Source organism: Eumetopias jubatus, unplaced genomic scaffold (assembly GCF_037043125.1).
Source record: "Eumetopias jubatus isolate StellerSeaLion01/CBP00866 unplaced genomic scaffold, mEumJub1_p1.0 scaffold_20, whole genome shotgun sequence".
Classification (NCBI taxonomy): Eukaryota; Metazoa; Chordata; class Mammalia; order Carnivora; family Otariidae; genus Eumetopias; species Eumetopias jubatus.
The window spans coordinates 2,482,167-2,501,267 of NW_028274826.1; the positions used below are offsets into that span (position 1 = coordinate 2,482,167).

The 19,101-nt window shown below is 48.3% G+C and overlaps 1 protein-coding gene across 1 annotated transcript; it reads left to right on the plus strand.

Moving 5' to 3' along the window:
• The first annotated feature begins 12,930 nt into the window (after window positions 1–12,930).
• LOC148162114 (epididymal-specific lipocalin-10-like) lies at window positions 12,931–18,842 on the plus strand. Its single transcript, XM_088020286.1, has 7 exons — window positions 12,931–12,970; window positions 13,890–14,000; window positions 15,845–15,912; window positions 16,567–16,706; window positions 17,060–17,130; window positions 17,424–17,531; window positions 18,679–18,842. Exons 1-7 carry the CDS (start codon window positions 12,931–12,933, stop codon window positions 18,840–18,842), a joined length of 702 nt encoding a protein of 233 aa, XP_087876412.1.
• Window positions 18,843–19,101: the final 259 nt, after the last annotated feature.

Genomic DNA, 19,101 nt, shown 5'->3' on the forward strand with positions numbered 1-19,101 from the left:
AAGGCTCCCTGCTCAGCGGGAAGCCTGCTTCTCCCTCTCCCACTCCCCCTGCTTGTGTTCCCTCTCTCGCTGTGTCTCTCTCTGTCAAATAAATAAACACAATCTTAAAAAAAAAAAAAAAGAAAAGAAAAGAAAACACTAATTTAGCCCCTGAGCGCCCAGGCTCCATGCTTGAGAACTGGGCCCGGGAGGGAGGGATGGTGGCAGGAGGGGCGGTGGCAGGAGGGGCACAGTCCAGGTTCACTGTCATAACGAGCAGTCACTGAACAAGCACCAGCCTCCAGCTGTCGGCTGTAACCTCAAGGGCATGAGGCAGGCATCTCGCCCAGTGTTACTTAAGGAACTAGAAAGGCTTATAACATATAGCTTGTAACACTGACAAAAATATCTTGGTTACCTTTTGCACTCCTGAGCTGTGGCATGCCTAAACATCCTACTGCTTATGTTCCTCTTTTATCGTCTTTCTAACCCAATTTTCAAGTGAGTGTCATAAAAATCACTCTATCCAGGAAGTCAGCGCCGTAATCTCCACGACATAAACTTGGACAGCAAGATACAGAATGCTGTTGGGACACCCTGATGTGCTCTCACAATGTGCTCCTTCGGGAAGTTACCGGCAGCTCAGCGGGACATGAGGATCCACACCGGGGAACGGAACAGAGGAACCGCTCGGCTGTCGCTGGGGACCCGTTAGGTTTCGTGAGAAACTGCGATCTGAGAGGACACAGAAGCATTACGCCATCGGCGCAGGTCCTGCTCATTCGTGCGTTTGCCTTCTGGGAAGGTTTCTTTGACCATAAAACATCAAGACGAGCACACAAACAAAACATTAGCCCGAGACCCTGCGCGGCTCTGTTCTAATGTGATGTATGGCACAGCCGAAGTTCTCCTGTCGTTGTTTATGTATCTGCGTGCGCGTCTTGTCTCCGTTAGTATCAGCCCTCTAAGGGCAGGGCGCGGCCCCTGTAATTTCTCTCCCTGGTGTTGCTTCGGTTCTCCCTGGGCTGCGCGGGAAAGGCTTGCCGTAGACAACGACTCGGAGGTCACAGACCATCACAGACGCCTCGAAATGCCTTGCTTGCTCACGTCATCAAGAAATCTTCAACTGAGGCAAAATGCCCTCCGAGCTGGACACTTAGAAATTCAACACAAGAACCACACACACACAAGCCCTGGTTCGGAAGATGCTGCCGGTAGAGAGGCATAGCTTGCCGTTTGTGTGATGGGGGTGCTGCACGCCTGGGCTTGCGGTGTTGGAAACATTAACGGGAGGTTGGGATCCATCCCCGACAAAGGCTGGTACCTGGGCTGCAGCCTCGGCTCCCCCACCTCCCCCTGGCTCCACCAGCCGGGTCCCACCAGCCTGCACCCCGTCCTCTTGGCAGAGGGGCCCTGAAGGAGGCCGTCGGCGTCCCTGGGAGCCCTGGCGGAGCTAGGGGGCAGTCGTGCTACGTGAGCAGCTCAGGCGGCTGGGGACTTGTGGCCTCCAGAGCCGGCTCTCGGTCCCCTGTCCCCAGGGCTCCCAGGCTTTGAGCTCAGGAGCCCGTCACAAGTCAGAGTACTGACATCTTTTGGACCAAAGATGACACTATTTATCCTGCTTATCTTTACACTTCATTTTTCCTTCCTCGTGGACTTAGCCCAGATCTTAGGGCGACGTCTTATAAGGGAACCGAGGGACGATGTTACACAGAAGGAAGCTGAGGCTGGGAGGGGTCCGTGCTCAGCATATGGTCCTCTGCGTGGTCTTGTCCCAGCACAGGCCGGGCGGCCCGCTCCTCCATCCTCTTGCTGCCCGCAGGCTCTACCCCTGGGAGCCCAGCCGAACCAACTGCACGCTTCCCTGGGGAATAGGCCTTGAAGTGGAATGGCCTCCCCAGCGGGGCCTGAACAGCCCATCACTAAAAACATTCTGCTGGTATGTGGTACTTTACTCATTATTTAAATTCACAGTAACCCGCCAAGATAAACTAGGTTATCACCGCTTTTCAACAGATGAGGAGTCTGAAATATATGGTGATTAGCGCACCCAGGCTGGCACAGAGAATGAGCAGCAGAGGCAGCTCTGAATTCCTGACCTCTGTCCCAAGCCCAGAGCCCTCTGTGAAGTGCCCCACGGCCAGTCCAGGAGAAAGGGAGTGAACGGGGGATGGGACAGGGGAGCATAGACCTCTGGATACAGAAGCGGCTGCAGCACAGACAGATGTAGCTATGGATCTAGAGACCATAAACATAGTTACCGTCATTGATACACTGTGACTGTCGATCCGATGGTTATGGATGCAGAGGTAAATATATGGTCATAGATAGACATTGACAAAGATAGAGACAGATACAAAGTGCTCCTTTGAGCTGGCCAAATTAAAATTCTTTTTTTTTTTAATTTTATTTATTTGACAGAGAAAGCTAGAGAGAGAGAGCACAAGCAGGGGGAGAGGCAGAGGGAGAGGGAGAAGCAAGCTCCCCACTGAGCAGGGAGCCCGATGCAGGACTCGATCCCGGGACCCTGGGATCATGACCTGAGCCAAAAGCAGACGCTTAACTGACTGAGCCAACCAGGTGCCCCCCAAATTAAAATTCTGAGATGCAACTAGAAAGCCTGGGTCTAGAGACTGTAGCTCCTGGCTTCCTTCAGTCCACAGAACTCCTTGCTGAAGGGACGCCATGCCAGGGAGTGCAGGACGCTGGTTCCATAGACTCAAAGGCATGATAAAATTTCCCTCTCTCTTGTTCATCAAAATCAACATTCTATGTAGTTGGAAAATTTTGGAGCTTCCTGGGACAGCGTGGGAGAGTAGTTTATAAATAATTCTACTTTGTCTTTATATATGCAAGGATAGAAGGGAAACTCAAAAAAACAGTAAAAATATTTGTTTTATGTTTTACTATTATAAAATTAAATTATAATTTAAGAGCTTCAATACATTTCTAACCATGGTAGATTTTAAGGTAATTATGTGTCTCTTCAGTAATATATTTGCTATCAACTTATTGCATAAAAGGATTGCTTGTGAATTCAAAATTATTTTTAGATTTATAGCCCTTTCAAGTGAAAAAGGGGTTTTTCAGAAATACTTCCGATTTCCAATGTCTGGTGAATCTTCCATTTGCCATCAATAATGCCTCCAAGAGAAATCCTCCTTCATATAAATCCAACCTGACATTCCTATAATGCACAGTGCAAGAGAGTGCTCTTAGGGCAAGAAATAATATCTCTGTGAATTATATTAGGCCAGCCTGTTGAAAACATTCATCCCACAATTTATGAATTCAGATGCTCCTGGAATATGCTTTGGTATTCTAAGGAGATGTAGGTGTTTTCATTTTCATTGGCTGTCTTGATAAATGTTTATTGTGGGCACTGAAAACTGCTGATCTGGAAAAACATTTTTGTACTCATTTGTTTGCCTGCCTCTAATGTTTATTACTCACATTATCAAAATTGTACATCTCTATTATGCAGCCTAAGGTTGTTTCGTTATTGTGATTTTTCCAACATAAAGCAGCATCGGTGGAAGCCTCGATGTGCAATGTCCGGCTGTACCCGCGCCTGGGCTGTCTGTCCGGGGGGAGCTTGGGGAGCACAGAAGCAGAGGTCTGGCTGGAGACACTGTCCTGTTTAGTGTCGTGTGACTTCATGTTGCTTCATGTGCTGTGCAGTGTTGTGTTGCATTACGCTGCCCATGGTATATTGTCTTACATCACCCAGAGACCATAGAGGCACGGTTGCAATGCAAAAAATAACAATTTCGTGTGGACTGAGGACAGAGTAAGTGTTTGGGCTAAATGATACATACCGTCCACACTGTCTACATTCACAGGGCAGTTGGTACTCTCTTCACTTTCTGTCCTGTCACTGTATCATTACAATATGGGGTTTGATGGGGCACCTGGGTGGCTCAGTCGGTTAAGCGTCTGACTCCTCCTGATTTTGGCTCAGGTCATGATCTCAGGGTGGTGGGATGGAGCCCCGTGTCGTGCTCCATGCTCAGTGGGGAGTCTGCTTGAGGTTCCTCTCTCTCTCTCCCTCTGCCCCTCCCCCTACTCGCTCTCTCAAATAAATAAATCAATCTTTAAAAAGAATATGAGGATTGATTTGTTCATTTGGTTGTTTTAAAAGTTAAAGTCTGGCAGAGGATCATAGGGGAAGGGAGGGAAAAATGAAACAAGACGAAACCAGAGAGGGAGACAAACCGTAAGAGACTCTTAACCTCAGGAAACAAACGGAGCGTTGCTGGAGTGGTGGGGGGTGGGAGTGATGGGGTGGCTGGGTGATGGACATTGGGGAGGGAGGTATGTGCTATGGTGAGCGCTGTGAATTGTGCAAGACTGTTGAATCACAGACCTATACCTCTGAAACAAATAATACATTATATGTTAATTAAAAAAAAGAAAGAAAGAAAGAAAAGTTATACTGATCACATTGAAAAAAAAAAAGTTAAAGTCTGGGATCTCAAAACTTACCCAGCCTGCTGCCTCTGGATGTGTGTGTGTGTGTGTGTGTGTGTGTGCACGTGTGTGTTTTGAAGATCCCAGGGAACTGGGATGCTACAATTTATCTTCATAACCAGTTCTAATGCCCAAGCTCCCGAGTCAGCAGCCTTTATCAATACAAGTGAGGAGGCTCAGTTCCTCTCAGGCTGCACACTCAGTTCTTCTTACAGTGATGTCTGTCTTGCTTAGCTCCTGGCCTACTCCTGGGAGTGGGATTTAACCTGTTATTTGAATAATATTTATAAGAAAAAGCATGCAAATAAACATGTAGCATTAAATGAAGAATTATTTGTGAAAGCCACTCAATCATTTCCTGTAGTCAGGTCACTGAAAAGGAACCATACACTATTCATTTTCTGAAAGATTTGTTTCAGAAGCATTAGAAATCCAAGTGGGAATAAATCAGATTAATTTTCAAAATTAGCAGGGATAAGCTTTATTCTGAAATCATGAATGTTCTCTTTTAATTAAATTCAAATCCATTCATTTGATTAATTTGTTAATTGTCTTGTTTGAATCTTCTGTATTCATATTCGAAGTTTACTTATCAGTTACTGAGAAACTTGTGTGAGTCTCAACATCTTTGAGGATGTGTCTACTGTTTTAAATTATGTCAGTTTTGCTTTATATATTTTAGAGTATGTTATTAGATGATGCGAGTGTAGGGTTACTAACTCACTGTTGGATTGATCTTTATCTGATAATATTTCTTCTATGTGGGCTCATAATGTCTATCTTCAATAAAATGATACCAGCTTTCTTTATTTTTATTTCTTTATTTTAATTCCAGTTAGTTGACATGCGGCGTTATATCAGCTTCAGGTTTCCATACGTCACCCTGTGCTTAACACAAGTGCCCTCCTTCATCCCCTTCACCTGTGTCCCTCCCCCACCCACCTCCCTCTGGTGAGCGTCAGTCTGTCCTCTGTTATTAAGACTTGTTTCTGGGTTTGTCTCTCTCTTTTGCTCTCTCTCTCTCTCCCAGCTGTCTTTGATTAGTATTTGCATGGTATATAATTTTCATCCTTTTACTTTGTTTTATTTAAAAAAAAAAACTTTTCTGGGGGCGCCTGGGTGGCTCGGTTGGTTAAGCATCTCCTTTCAGCTCATGTCATGATCCCAGGGTTCTGGGATCAAGTCCCACATCAGGAGCCTGCTTCTCCCTCTACCCGTGCCCTTCTCCCCTGCTCATGCTCTCTCACTCCCCCCTCTCTCTCAGTAAATAAAATCTTAAAAAAAAAAAACCTTTTCTTTTGAAATAATTATAGCTTTACAGGAAATTGCAAACTTAGTATAGAGGGGTCCTGCTTATCCTTCACCCAGTTCCCCCCAGTGGTTGCATCTTTCTTTTTTTTTTTTTTAAAGATTTTATCCATTTATTTGAGAGCGAAAGAGTGAGCCTGAGGTGGGGAGGGGCAGAGGGAGAGGGAGAAGCAGTGCTGAGAGGGAATTTCATAGCAGTCAGTGCCGACTCAAGATCTCAAATTAATAATCCAAGTTCCTCGCTCAGGAAACTAGAAGAAGAAGAGCAGAATTAAACCAATGCATGCAGAAGAAAGGAAATAAATATCAGAGCAGATCAGTGAAACAGAGAATAGGAAGACAAGATAGTAAATCAGTGAAAGCAAAAGTATTCACCAATCTCAGGGATGACAGAGGGGACATTACCGCTGGTCCTGAGCCATTGAAAGGGTCATTGCGGAATACGCCACCGACAGCTGTACCCCAGCTTAGATGAGATGGACCGATTCTTCCCAAACCACAGACTATCCAAACTCGGTCAGAATTAAACAGATCGTATGAATGGTTCTACAAACAGTAAGGAAATGGAGTTAGCAATTTAAAATCTCCAGGAAGGAAATATCTAGGTCCAGATGTTTTCAATGAAGAATTCCTTGAGACTTTTAAAGAAGACTAGTGTCATTTTTACAGAGTAGTTTCCAGAATATAGTTGAGGATGGAACACTGCCCAGGCTCGTGTTAGGAGTCCAGTTACTATCCTCCTGTCAGCACAAGAGAAAGACAGCACAACAAGAGAAAACAAATATCCCTTGTGAATAGAGACACAAAAAAAATTCTTTAAGAAAATAATTGCCTGTTGATATCCACAATATATATAGAAAATTCGACATCATGATGATGTGGAGGTTATTCCAGGTACTTAAGGCCCATTCCGACATTCTAAAATCACCCAGTGTAATCCAGTCTATGAACAGGTTAAAAGAAAATTATAGGATCATATCAACATGTGACTACATCCAACACCCATTCATGATAAAAACTATCCACAGTTTGGATTAGATGGTAATTACCTTAATTATATTTAAAGGGCATCTGTAAAAACATAGAGCCAACATCATACTTAACAGTGAAATTCTGAATGCCTCTCCTTTCAGACTGGGAGTAAGTCAAGGATGTTTGTTCTTAACCACTGTTATTTAACTGACATTTCTAGCTACATAGAATAAGGCAAGTAAAGGAAAATAAAGGAATTCAGATTGGAAAGGAAGAAACAAAAATGTCCCCATTTGCAGACGACACGATTGTGTATATAGACAATCCCAAGGAACTGATGAAAAACCTGGAACTAATGATAATGAATAGGTTCAGCGAAGTGGCCAATTATAAGATCACCACTCAAATACCAATCCCATTTCCAACATGTGGAAACTGAAATTAAAAATGAAGTACTCTTATAGGCAGTACTAATGAAAACAAAATCTTAGGTATGCTGAAAATAACTGTGTTCGTGAAAGTAATCAAAGACACTATAAAATGCCAGTTTTCCTAAAATTGAATATAGGTTTAATACAGTTCCCATTAAAATCTCAGCGAGGTTTTTTTTTTTTTTAAGAGATTTTATTTATTTATTTGACAGAGAGAGAGACAGCGAGAGAGGGAACACAAGCAGGGGGAGTGGGAGAGGGAGAAGCAGGCTCCCCATGGAGCAGGGAGCCTGACGCGGGGCTCGATCCCAGGACCCTGAGAGCAAGACCTGAGCCGAAGGCAGATGCTTAACAACTGAGCCACCCAGGTGCCCCGAAGTTTTGTTTTTTGTTTTTACTTTTTTAGACACAATAAGCTTATTCTAAAACTAATTTGTCAAGGCTAAAATGGCAAAAACGGCCTTCATAAGGAGAATAGAGTGAGAAGGGTCACTTCCTGATGTTAAGGCATACTACCTAGCTTTATTTACCAACACAGTGTGTAAGAAGAAATAAAGATCAGTGGAATGGTGTGGAGAACCCAGAAATAGACACTCCCAAAGGCTCAAGTGATTTTTTTAAGAAAAAAATTCCATTATGATAACATTAAAAAGAATAAAATAATTATAAATAAAATAATTGTTAAGAACGAGCAACAAAAGTGCAACACTTGTACTTTGAAAACTCCAAAGCAGTGTCAAAATATACTAAAGGAGACCTAAGTAAATGGAAAGACATCCTAGATATCATGGATTAGAAGTATTAATATTGTTAAAATGGCAGTACTCCCCAAATTGATCTACATATTCTGTGCTATCCCTCTCAACATCCCAGGTGACTTTTTTGCAGAAATTGACAGGCTGATTTTAAAATTATACGGAAACACAAGGGACCCAGAATAGTGAAAAACGGTTTTGAAAAAGATGAATAAAATTTTAGTATTCACACTTTTCCATTTCAAAACTTTATTCAACGTTAGAATAATCTAGACAGCATAGAACTCGCAAAAATTCAGAATTGAAAGTTCAGAAACAAAGCCTCAAATTTGTGGTTAATTGCTTTTCAACATGGGTGCCTAGAAAACTCCATGGGGTAGAGGGGTATATTTAGGTGAGTGCTCTTTTTTTTTTTTTTTGGACCCGGTACTGTTGGTGAGATTCTCCCATTTTGTTGTGGGTAGCCGTAATTCATTCATTTTGTCGTTACATAGTATGTCTTTTATCCATTCTACTGTTGCTGGATATTTGGGTAGCTTATTAGTCTTGCCTATTAGAAATGATAATTCCATGTCATACTTGACTCAGTTGGCACACGTTGCTAGTGTTTATATACCTAAAGAGTGGAATTGTTGGGTTTTGGATTGTGCGATGTTCCACTTCAGTAGATACTGCAAATGCTTTTGCAAGGTAATGTATCCAATTATACTGTAATGAGCGTGTGGAAGAGTTCCTGTTGCTTCACATGTTTGCTGACACTTGGCATTGTCAGCCTTTTTAACTTAGCATTTCCAATATTTATGTAGTAGTTGTGGTTTTCACATGCATTTTCTGGAAAAATAAGTTGGACACCTTTTCATAGGATTTGGGGAATCTTTCTTATTTGGGAAGAGCCTGTTAAAATCCCTTGCCATTTTTCTTCTAAGTTATCCCTTCTTTTCTTAACTGTTTATGGGCCATTGTGTATTCTGGCTGGGAGTTTCTTATTAGTTATATGTTGCAATTATTTTTTCCTCCCTGGTGTGCTTTGTTGAAGAGATGTTCCTAATTTTGATTAAGTCCACTTTATTAATCTTTTCATTTGGAGTTAGTTGGGGATTTTGGTTTTGTTTTTTAAATTTTTGTTTGTGGAGAAGGAGGAATCTTGTTAGGGTTGGTGGGGAAGAAATGACTCTCTGCCAAAAAGTTGTGAAAATATCTGTAATATCTTTTAGGGCTTTATAGTTTTGACTTTGACATTTAGAAGCAGAAATCATTTGGAATATATTCTTATGTTTTGATTGATACAGAGCTTTAGTATTTATTAGCTCCTGTCATCTCCTATAGATACCTAATAAATTAGTTTCTCAGTACTGTTTATTGAGAAGACCACAGTGTCCTCGTTGGTCTGCAGGAGCGCCTTTCTCATTAATCTAGTGTCCATTCTTATCTGGGCCTCCCTTCTGGAGTCTCTGTGTTCCCATTGGTATAATTATCTATCTTAGAGGAATACCATCTTGTCTTCATTGCTCTACTTTAATATTTTACTTTTGTTACACTGTGGAATCCACCTTCCACGTTTCTCACATTTGTCTTGTTCATTCTTGGCCTTGGCATTTCCCTCTAAATATTAGGAATACCTTGTCAATTCCTCTCAAAAAACATGTTACGATTTTGATTGGGTTTGTGTTAAATACATATTACCAGTTGATGGGCACATGACCTCTTTAGATTCTGATTTTGGAGAATGATGTATTCTGTGTGTTTAGGTTTTATTTAACTTTTTTCAATAATGTTTGATAGTTTTCGTTTAGAGAACTTGCCTTTTGTTAGTTATAGTCTCACCTTAGTTTTTCTTATTGCTGAAATGGGCGTATTTAAAAAATACTTTCTTGCTTGTCATTACTTCTATTTCTATACTTGTTTTCTAGGTCATTAATTTCTGTGTTTATATTTGCTTACATCCTTGTACTTTCTTTGGGGTTCATTGGCTCCCCCTGCCCCTGCTTTCAAATGGACATTTAGCTCGTATTTTTAGCTTCCTTTATATATTGTATGCATTGAATTGTGAATATTTTCCTCTTAACATTTTCTTTTGGCTCTGGCAGAATGGTTTCACACACGTTGCTGCGTTGAGTTTTTATTATCATTCAGTTAAAAATATTTTCTAATTTCCGTTGTGATTTCTTTTTTGACCTAAGAGTTCTTTAGATCTTAATAATTGACCTTTCTTTATTCATGTTAGAAAAAGGTAGCTTTATCCCACAACATATCGTTTTCACCTTTAACGACTTATATTTGTTTTTATTGCTTGCTTACTGACAGGTAATCCATTTCTTTTTCATGTGTGGGTAAATCTTTACTTAGGTCTCCAAAAATATAAGTACTTCATGAAATTGTGTTCTTATTATATATTTTTCCTTTAGTTTGATACAGCTTTTCCAATTGACAAAATTATTAGTAATGATTAAATAAATGCACGAATAGCAAATACTTGTCTAAATTTATATGCTGTAAGTCCCTTTGAGTTTTTGTCCTTTTCTGCTTTATAAAAGAATATCTCTCAAATTTATAGGGTTGACTTTTTTGTCTGCTCAGTTGTACATTTATTCATTTATTCAACATTCAGTAAGTGTTTTATTTATGATGTGTTTTGTTTTGTGTTAGGCTTTGGAAGAATCCTATTCTCACTCTCGAGGGTTAGTCTACTAGGGAGGACATAATTTATTATAGGGCAAAAACTGCTATATTGTATGTATGAGTTCAGTTAAAGAGGCCACAGAAAAGGCAATATTTAACATTTTTCAGAAATGGAGACGTTTTCAAGTCATCATAAATGCTGTTTTCATGGTTTGTTAACGGGAAAGAATCGTTAAAAAGTCCAACTAAAGGGCGCCTGGGTGGCTCAGTTGGTTAAGCAACTGCCTTCGGCTCAGGTCATGATCCTGGAGTCCCAGGATCGAGTCCCGCATCAGGCTCCCTGCTCGGCAGGGAGTCTGCTTCTCCCTCTGACCCTCTTCCCTCTCATGCTCTCTCTCATGCTCTCTCTCTCAAATAAATAAATAAAATCTTTAAAAAAAAAGTCCAACTAAAAAATGAATTTAAATATAAATTATACAAATTGTTAAAACAAATTATTAATGTTAATTGCTTCAGTATAAATTTTAATTATAACTTTTTTTAGTTGTTTTTACTAGCTATTTCTACTTTGTAATAGAATGGTATTACTTTATAAACTTGCATATAGATAATTAGTGTTTTATATTACTCTCTGCAGAATCAAAGAATTCCATTGGACATGGTATTTCTTAGGAGTTCAGAAAAGCAGGTATTTATATTTGTATTTAAATTGCTGATCATTTAGTATTTTAGCAGTTTAATTTTCATTTTGAAAGGTAAAAGTTAAATTTATTCTTATAAAAAGTTTTCTTCGAATGATAATACATTGAATTCATTAATTCTAAATCACATTTAACTGTTGATATTTAAAATGAAAATCTTTATATGTTTGTTTTAAAAAATATAATCCTATCAATAATCCTATCACAACCTTTATATCAAATGAGTGCTTTTGTTCAAAGCTATATTGATAGCGAAGTAATTAAATGATGTTGCTTGAAATTTGATTGCTATTCTGTATTTGCAGTTTTATTAATTCAGCAAACGTTTATTTACCACCTACTATGTGCCAGGCACTACTTGTCTCTTGGGATACAAAGGGGGCTAAGATGGGTGGGGGAACAGAAGAGGAAGCAGACAGTTTGTGTAGGTGAGTTGAAGTGGGCTTCGCAGGATACATGATATTTATATGACCTGAGCTCTCACCAGTGAGGAGAAGGTGGAAAAGGGGAAATGAGACGGAAGCCTCATGTGGTCAAGGAGAAGACCTGTGTGTTGGAAGTCAGGAAACTCAAAATCTAGTCTGCTTTGGCCAATTTTTAATTATATGACCTAGACACATGGTCACCCATTTTCTTAATGTCTAAAATGATGAGAGGTTTATCAGGTAATACCCAAGTTCCTTCTGCCTTGCATTTCTGACTGTGAAATAAATAGTATTTTTTTCTCTTTAAATTTTTTTATTGTTCTGTTAATCACCATACATTACATCATTAGTTTTTGGTGTAGTGTTCCATGATTCATTGTTTGTGCATAACACCCAGTGCTCCACGCAGAATGTGCCCTCCTTAATACCCATCACCAGGTTGACCCATCCACCCACCGCCCTCCCCTCTAGAACCCTCAGTTTGTTTTTCAGAGTCCATCGTCTCTCATGGTTCGTCTCCCCCTCCAGTTCGCCCCCTTCATTCTTTCCCTCCTGCTATCTCCTTCTTTTTTTTTTTTTTCTTAACATATATTGCATTATTTGTTTCAGAAGTACAGGTCTGTGATTCAACAGTCTTGCACAATTCACAGCGCTCACCATAGCACATACCCTCCCCAATGTCCATCACCCAGCCACCCCATCCCTCCCACCCCAACCCTCTCCAGCAACCCTCAGTTTGTTTCCTGAGATTAAGAATTCCTCATATCAGTGAGGTCATATGATACATGTCTTTCTCTGATTGACTTATTTCGCTCAGCATAACACCCTCCAGTTCCATCCACGTCATTGCAGATGGCAAGATCTCATTCCTTTTGATGGCTGCATAATATTCCATTGTATATATGAACCACATCTTCTTTATCCATTCATCTGTCGATGGACATCTTGGCTCTTTCCACAGTTTGGGTATTGTGGACATTGCTGCTATAAACGTTGGGGTGCACGTACCCCTTCGGATACCTACATTTGTATCTTTGTGATAAATACCCAGTAGTGCAATTGCTGGATCATATGGTAGCTCTATTTTCAACTGTTTGAGGAACCTCCATACTGTTTTCCAGAGTGGTTGCACCAGCTTGCATTCCCACCAACAGTGGCAGGAGGGCGTCACTGCGCACAGTGCTGCATGTAAGCCCCCCCCAGCAGCCAGCAGGGTTACCGATTAGACCGCCCGACAGCACCCACCACACTCGGTGCTGCACACGGCAAAATGCACACTGTCCTCAGCGGGACACGGAACATCCTGCAAGGTGCAAAAAGTGCTCGGTCACAAAACGAGGAGCGAAGCATTGAAGAGAATCGCTCTCACACGAAGCACGCGCTCCCACCACAGGGAGCGAGGTGAGAAGGGCAGCGACGAGGCACTTCGGGAGCCCCACAACCACGTGCGGATGAAGCAGCAGGCCTCTCAATAACCGGCGGGGCCGAGACGTGTCTGCTGAGCTGCATGGAAAGGAGAGTACCACAGGCCAACATTCATGGGACGGAGCCAAAGTCCTGTTTCGAGGGAAACTTAGACGGTAAATGCCTGGATAGGAATAGAAAAAATCTCAAGTCGGTGCTTAAATTTTGACCCTAAGAACGTACAATACCAAGAAAAGGACAAAAGCGTGAAACCGAACGCGAGTCCTTTGGGAAGAGCACCACAAGTGCATAAAACAGTAGCTGACTGACCAAACTCAGAAGGTGCGGTGGGGCAGAGAGAGGGAAGGGGAGAGACACAAAGACTCTAAAATCAGGAACGGAAGAGGAGGGCTGACACCAGAATAATTCAGAAACTGAAAGCATTTTAAGGGAACACTAGTAACAACTGCTTGCCGACAGTTGAGAGAGCTTAGATGAGACGCACGCATCCTTGAAAGACACACACTGGAAAATTTTCTTTTTTTTTTTTAATGTTAAAAAGATTTTATTATCAGAGGTTGGAAGACAGAGGGCTCACCCTGGCGTGCCCCGCGGTGACCCTGGGCCTCCGTCTGGGGTGGTGCCCCCGAGGGGACATGATCGGTGGAGGGTTCCCCCCCCGGCATGAGTTGGGACAGGCACTCGCCGGGCATCTGTCCCTGAGGCCCTCTGTGCGCTGGCTCTGGGGTCAATGGGACAATGCTTTCCGGGAGGGCCTCTCGTGAGGTCTGATGCTCCGCCCTGAGGGGTGCACGTATTTCCTAGGCCTAGGAGTGTTGGACTACCAGGGGCTGGGCACCAACTTCAGGGACTACACCATTGTGTTCACCCAGCTAGAGTTCAAGGACGAGGCGTTCAACACCGTGGAGCTGTACAGTAAGTGGTGGGCACCACGGGCCGGCCCCACGAACTCCCTGCCACGGGCGGCCACACTGGGCAACCTCCCGCTGACTGTGCTGAGCCCCGGGCCTCCAGGGTCCCAGAGCAGCATCCCTGCCCTTCGGCCCCCTGCAGGAGGGGTGGCTGGGGCAAGGGGCACACGTGGTGAGGGCTCCCCTCCCGCCCCACAGGCCGGACAGAGCTGGCCAGCCAGGAGGCCCTGCGCCTCTTTGCTAGGTGGAGCCAGTCCTGGGCTTCCTGTCTCAGCAGCAGGCCACATTGAGGCCGGACCGTGAGTGTCACCCGATGCCCACGGGCCCCTGGCTGACTTCTGTGGGTCTTGGGGTCCCTCCGAGCCTCAGGGAGTCAGGCAGGGTGGGGGTGGGGAGCTCTACACGGAGTCTCCTGCTCCTGCCCAAAGCCAGGCCTGCAGGGCCGGCCCCGTCTCGGGCGAGGCCGTGGGCAGAGCGGGGTGGCCGCGGTGTGTCCTGGGTGCCCACCCTCACAAGTCCTCTTACCCCCCAGTCACCTGTGCGCACAAGGCTTTCCAGGTCAGCTGTCCTCCTGAGCATCACCCCAGATCCGACACCCCAGAGCTCTGCCCCGAGAAGGCCCGGGGACCGGGACGGGGCTGACACCCCTCCAGGTGAATCTGGGGTCGTGCAACGCTCTGCTTGGGTTTCAGTGGATGCATCGACCTCCCGGTGGGACTGTGCCCGCCGAGTCCTGTGAGGCTCGCCAGGCGCTGGCCTCCTTGCTCAGCTGCCTGGGAGCTTGGTGTGGGGCGGGCTGCTCTCAGGACTCACGGCAGTTCCAAATAAAACGATCCCACAAGGCCCTACAGATGCCTCTCACCTGTGTGCCGAGGGCGGACGGCAATGTCAGACGGGGCGCTGCCCTCTCGGGGCTCCGGTCGGTGCAGGGGGAGGAGGTGGGCGTGGGGCTCACCGAGGGCTGGGCCATACAGCCCAGAACCAGCTCTGGGTGGGGGGCACGTGGACGTGGGTCTCGGCTCCTGAGTGGGGGCTGGGCTGGGGTCAGCTGCTCCTCAAGGAGAGGTCACCTCAGTCCCTGGGCTGGAGGCAGGACTGTCTGTCTGAGTTAGAGCAGACCCTCGGGGGTCTGGACAGGTGCGGGCTGACGCAGTGGGCGTGGGTGCCCACCAGGGTGCGCGGCTGGAGTGCCACAGTGTCCAGGGCACAAGAGTGTGGCTTTCCCAGGCCTGGGGCTTTGGGGCCAGGGCAGGGGGCAGAATTCCAGAGGGACCGAGCCTGTGGCTCCTCCTGTGGTCTGGTGGGGCCGTGCCTGACGTCGTGGCGGAAGCTGGGCTGGGGGCTGCCCATCACTCACGGAGGGGGGCGGTGCGTGCAGGCTAGGGGTGGGCATGCTCACACACATCCAGCAGCCCTGTCCGTCAGCACCTGCTCGGGACGGAGAGCCCTGCTGTCACGCTGGTGCCGTCTGTGCCCCATCGTCACCGTGGTCCTGCTTCTCACGTGCAAATATCTCTATGAAGTGACTCACAGGGAAGCCTCCCGGCTGCTTGCCTCTCTTCCGCGGGGCCTAGGATGGGAGGCCCAGGGGTCTCACAGGGGAACACGATGGCCTTCAAATTCAGGCAGCACCCGCCAGGCCAAGCCCCTAGGCCGCCCGCCTGTGTCCCAAAGCCCCTCCCCCCCCACATTGACCCACCCCAGGCTGGCTCAAGGCTCTGGGTTGGCTGGACGCCCACGGCAGGGTCAGGGGGGTGGGGAGACTTAAACTCAGTGCCCCGGTGGCCGAGGAAGGAGGGTGATAATGGGACCAGGGAGGCTGACGTGTGTGCTGGTCTTGGTGCTTAGGCCTGCTACGGGGTGCCGGCCGCAGGAACAGCTTACCCAGCGAGTCCCACAACCTCAACTGGAACAAGGTGAGCCACACACCTGCGTTCCCCTAGGCTGACAGCCAGGCCGACCGGGGCCAGGCATGCAGTGTGTGTGGTGGCTGGAAGATCACTCCCTGAAAATCTCCAAAGGGCCATCCTGGAACAGGGGGCAGTGCCGCGAGGGCGGAAGGAGTTTCAGGCCCTGGCCTCTCTCTGAGGAGCTGGTGGCCACGCAAGAGGAGGGAGGGCCGAGGGCCACAGGCAGGTGCTGCCTCAGGGCCCCGGGGATGCTAGGTGGGCAGAGGCCGAACGAGCAGAGCGTGTTCCAGAACAACCAGATGGCTGGCAGGTGGAAGGTTCTAGTGGAGGTGGCCGTGGGAACTGACTCCCCAGGAATGTGGGTTTGTTGCAGGAAGTCAGAGCGATGGGGCCGAGGGCCGAGCTGGAAGGAAGGGGGAGGCCTTTCACGGGAAGGGAATTCCAGCACATGGTAAGCACAGCCCAGCCCTCGGGGCCCCAGCACACCCGGCACCTGCCCGCCAAGGCCCAGAGGGGCAGCCGGGGCCCTGTGCAGGGGCTGCGCAGACCTGTGGGTGCTGGACCCGGCCCGGGCCTCAGGCCAATGTCAGTGTCCGGTGGGGTCCTGAGGGCCCGGCTGGGAGCCTGGCACGGGCAGCTACGCCATGATGCTCTCCACAGTTTTCAGGGTTCTGGTACATTCTGGCTGTCACCTCTGAGGGCCAGAGATTCTTGCCAGGCAGAGACAGGAGGAAGATGGGGGCATCGATGTTGGAGGTCCACAAAGCGGGCCAGTTGAAGGTGGTCCTTGCCTTCAGCCAGTGAGTGGACCGGGGAGGGGGCCCATCACATTCTTCACAGAGCCCTGACCACAAACAGCCCAGACATCTCCCTGTCAAGAGGGGAAAGGGAGCCGGGGGCGGGGGGAGCCAGACCCATGATCACCTGCACATCTGACAGACCATCTCTGCGGCCCTGAAACCCTTCCTGCCCCTAAAAATTAAGGCCTGATTTTGGGAGAGGCCACCACGTACACGGGAGCACTCGGCAGAGAGTGGGTGTTCCGAGGGTTTCCCTTAAGCTGTGGCACTGACCCTGCACCAAACTGGAAAATTCCAGGAAACCAGAGCCAACAAAGGGCTCCCGCCTTGCCGCCACCACCCCCCCCCCCCAGGGCACAGGGGTGTCAGTCACACACATTAATTCTGCGGAAAGATAGGAAAAAGGCGATGTTCAGGAATACTTGTGCGTATGAAGGCCCGGGCCTGGAGAGAAAGACCTGGGGGTGGGCGTTTCCCCGGCTTCACGGCCACAGGCCCGGGAGAGGCCGCTCTTCTGTCCCAGGGCTGGGTGGATGGGAGGGACAGCGGCCCACGGGGCGGGCAGGCAGGCCACGGTCCCAGAGCCCACGAGCATGCAAGTGCCCGCAGCCTAGGCCTGGAAGGTGGTTGGGTGTGTGGGAGGGACTCCTGACCCTTCCCTGTTGCCCCTGCTGTGCAGGCCTGATCGGGCGGCCCCACGCTTCTCTTCCGGTCCAGGGAAGGGGGTCGAGGGCTTCCACGTGCTGTCCACCGACTACAGCTACGGCGTGGTCTACGTGCGCCTGGGCCGGGCTGGCCGGACCTCTAAGACCCTGTTGCTCCTCAGTGAGTCCAGTGGAAAAATCTGAGGAGGGGGCGTGCGGGCTGCGGGTCAGGTGGGGGAAGGAGGGGCGACAAGCTCGGAGGGCAAGGTATGGAAGCACCTGCCTCAGCTCGGGCTCCCTGACAGAGCGCCACAGACCGCACCGCACGGGCGCCCGCGATGGACATTGATTCTCACGGCTCAGCGCGCCGACCTGGCGAATTCCGGGGAGGTCCCCAGTCCTGGTTTGCAGATGGCCGCCTCGTCACTATGTCAAGTGTCGGGGAGAGGGCTCCGGTGTCTTCCTCTTCTTATACGGGCACTGACCCCATCATGAGCACCCAGCTAACCCCACACACCTCCCAAGACCCCAGGACGTCACACCATCCCTCTGGGGCTCTGATGGATGAATTTAGGGGGACACGAACACACATCCGTTCCTGTCACGGCCCTTGTGCTGCGGGCTGGCAGGAAGTGGGAGGTAGGAGGTCAGGGCTGGGACACACACAGCAAACGGGTGGCCAGGTGGGCGGGCGGAGCGCGGCGCCCGGACGGGGGGACCGGGTGGGCGGGTCTCTGGTGCGGCTGCCACGGGGCTGAGTGCGGGCGGCCAGTGCACGGGCGGAGCCCAGAGGGCAACAGGCCCGGAGTGGGACTGACCCTCTGCATGGAGGCAGGGGACCCCCTGGGCTGAGGGCAGGATCAGGGCAGCAGGGGGAGGTGGTGAAGGGAGGGTGGGCGGGGAGCTGCTGTCCAGGGAGGGGTGGGGGGAAGTGGGCACAAACCCACTTCGGGGCACCGAGGCCTGCAGGACAGCCATCGGAGAGGTCGGAGGGGTCCCGTGGAGTCTCCGTGGAGGAGGGCGTGGCCAGGAGCGCAGCGGGAGGGGCATCAGGCTCCGGCCCATGGGTCCTGTGAGCAGAGGGGCCTCCCCAAGTGGCCCTGTGTGGTGCCCGCCTTGGGGCTGCACTGGGGACACCCCCCTACCTCGGAGCACAGAGGGGACAGAGGCACACTCCCAATCACCCGCCTGCTGCCCCCTCCCTTGGCAGCACACTGGCTTCTCTGTCCTGCCAGCTCGGAGGGCGCTGCGGTGGCCACGGGCTCGGGGACAGCCCCAGAGGGCCAGAGCTGGGGACTCTGACCTTGTGACTCTGCTTTCAACTGCAGGCAGACAGAGCAGGTCCAGCTTCCCGAGCATGAAAAAATTCGTAGACATACGTGAGATATTGGAGCTCGCAAACGGTGTGACTGTTCTCCCAAAGATGGTAACAGACGGCCACGGCCCCACCCGTGCAGGCCAACAGCACGCCCGGCCCCCATCCATCCCGTAGAGCTCAGTGCTTCTCTCCCTCCTACAGCCTCGTGTGCCCACACCATCCTGCCCTGAGAGCCCGCGTCCACCCACCCGTCCCCTCGGGGCTCCACCCGCGGTCCCCCTTGACCCCGGGAACATCGCTCAAGACTGCAGGTCTGCACAGCCAATGGCCTATTGGGACGCGTTGGAATACCCCAGGCCACTGATGGGGTGAAGTCCAGGGCCATGGCCGTAGCCCAAGCGGGATCCTTTATGATCTTGGAGAGATGGGGATA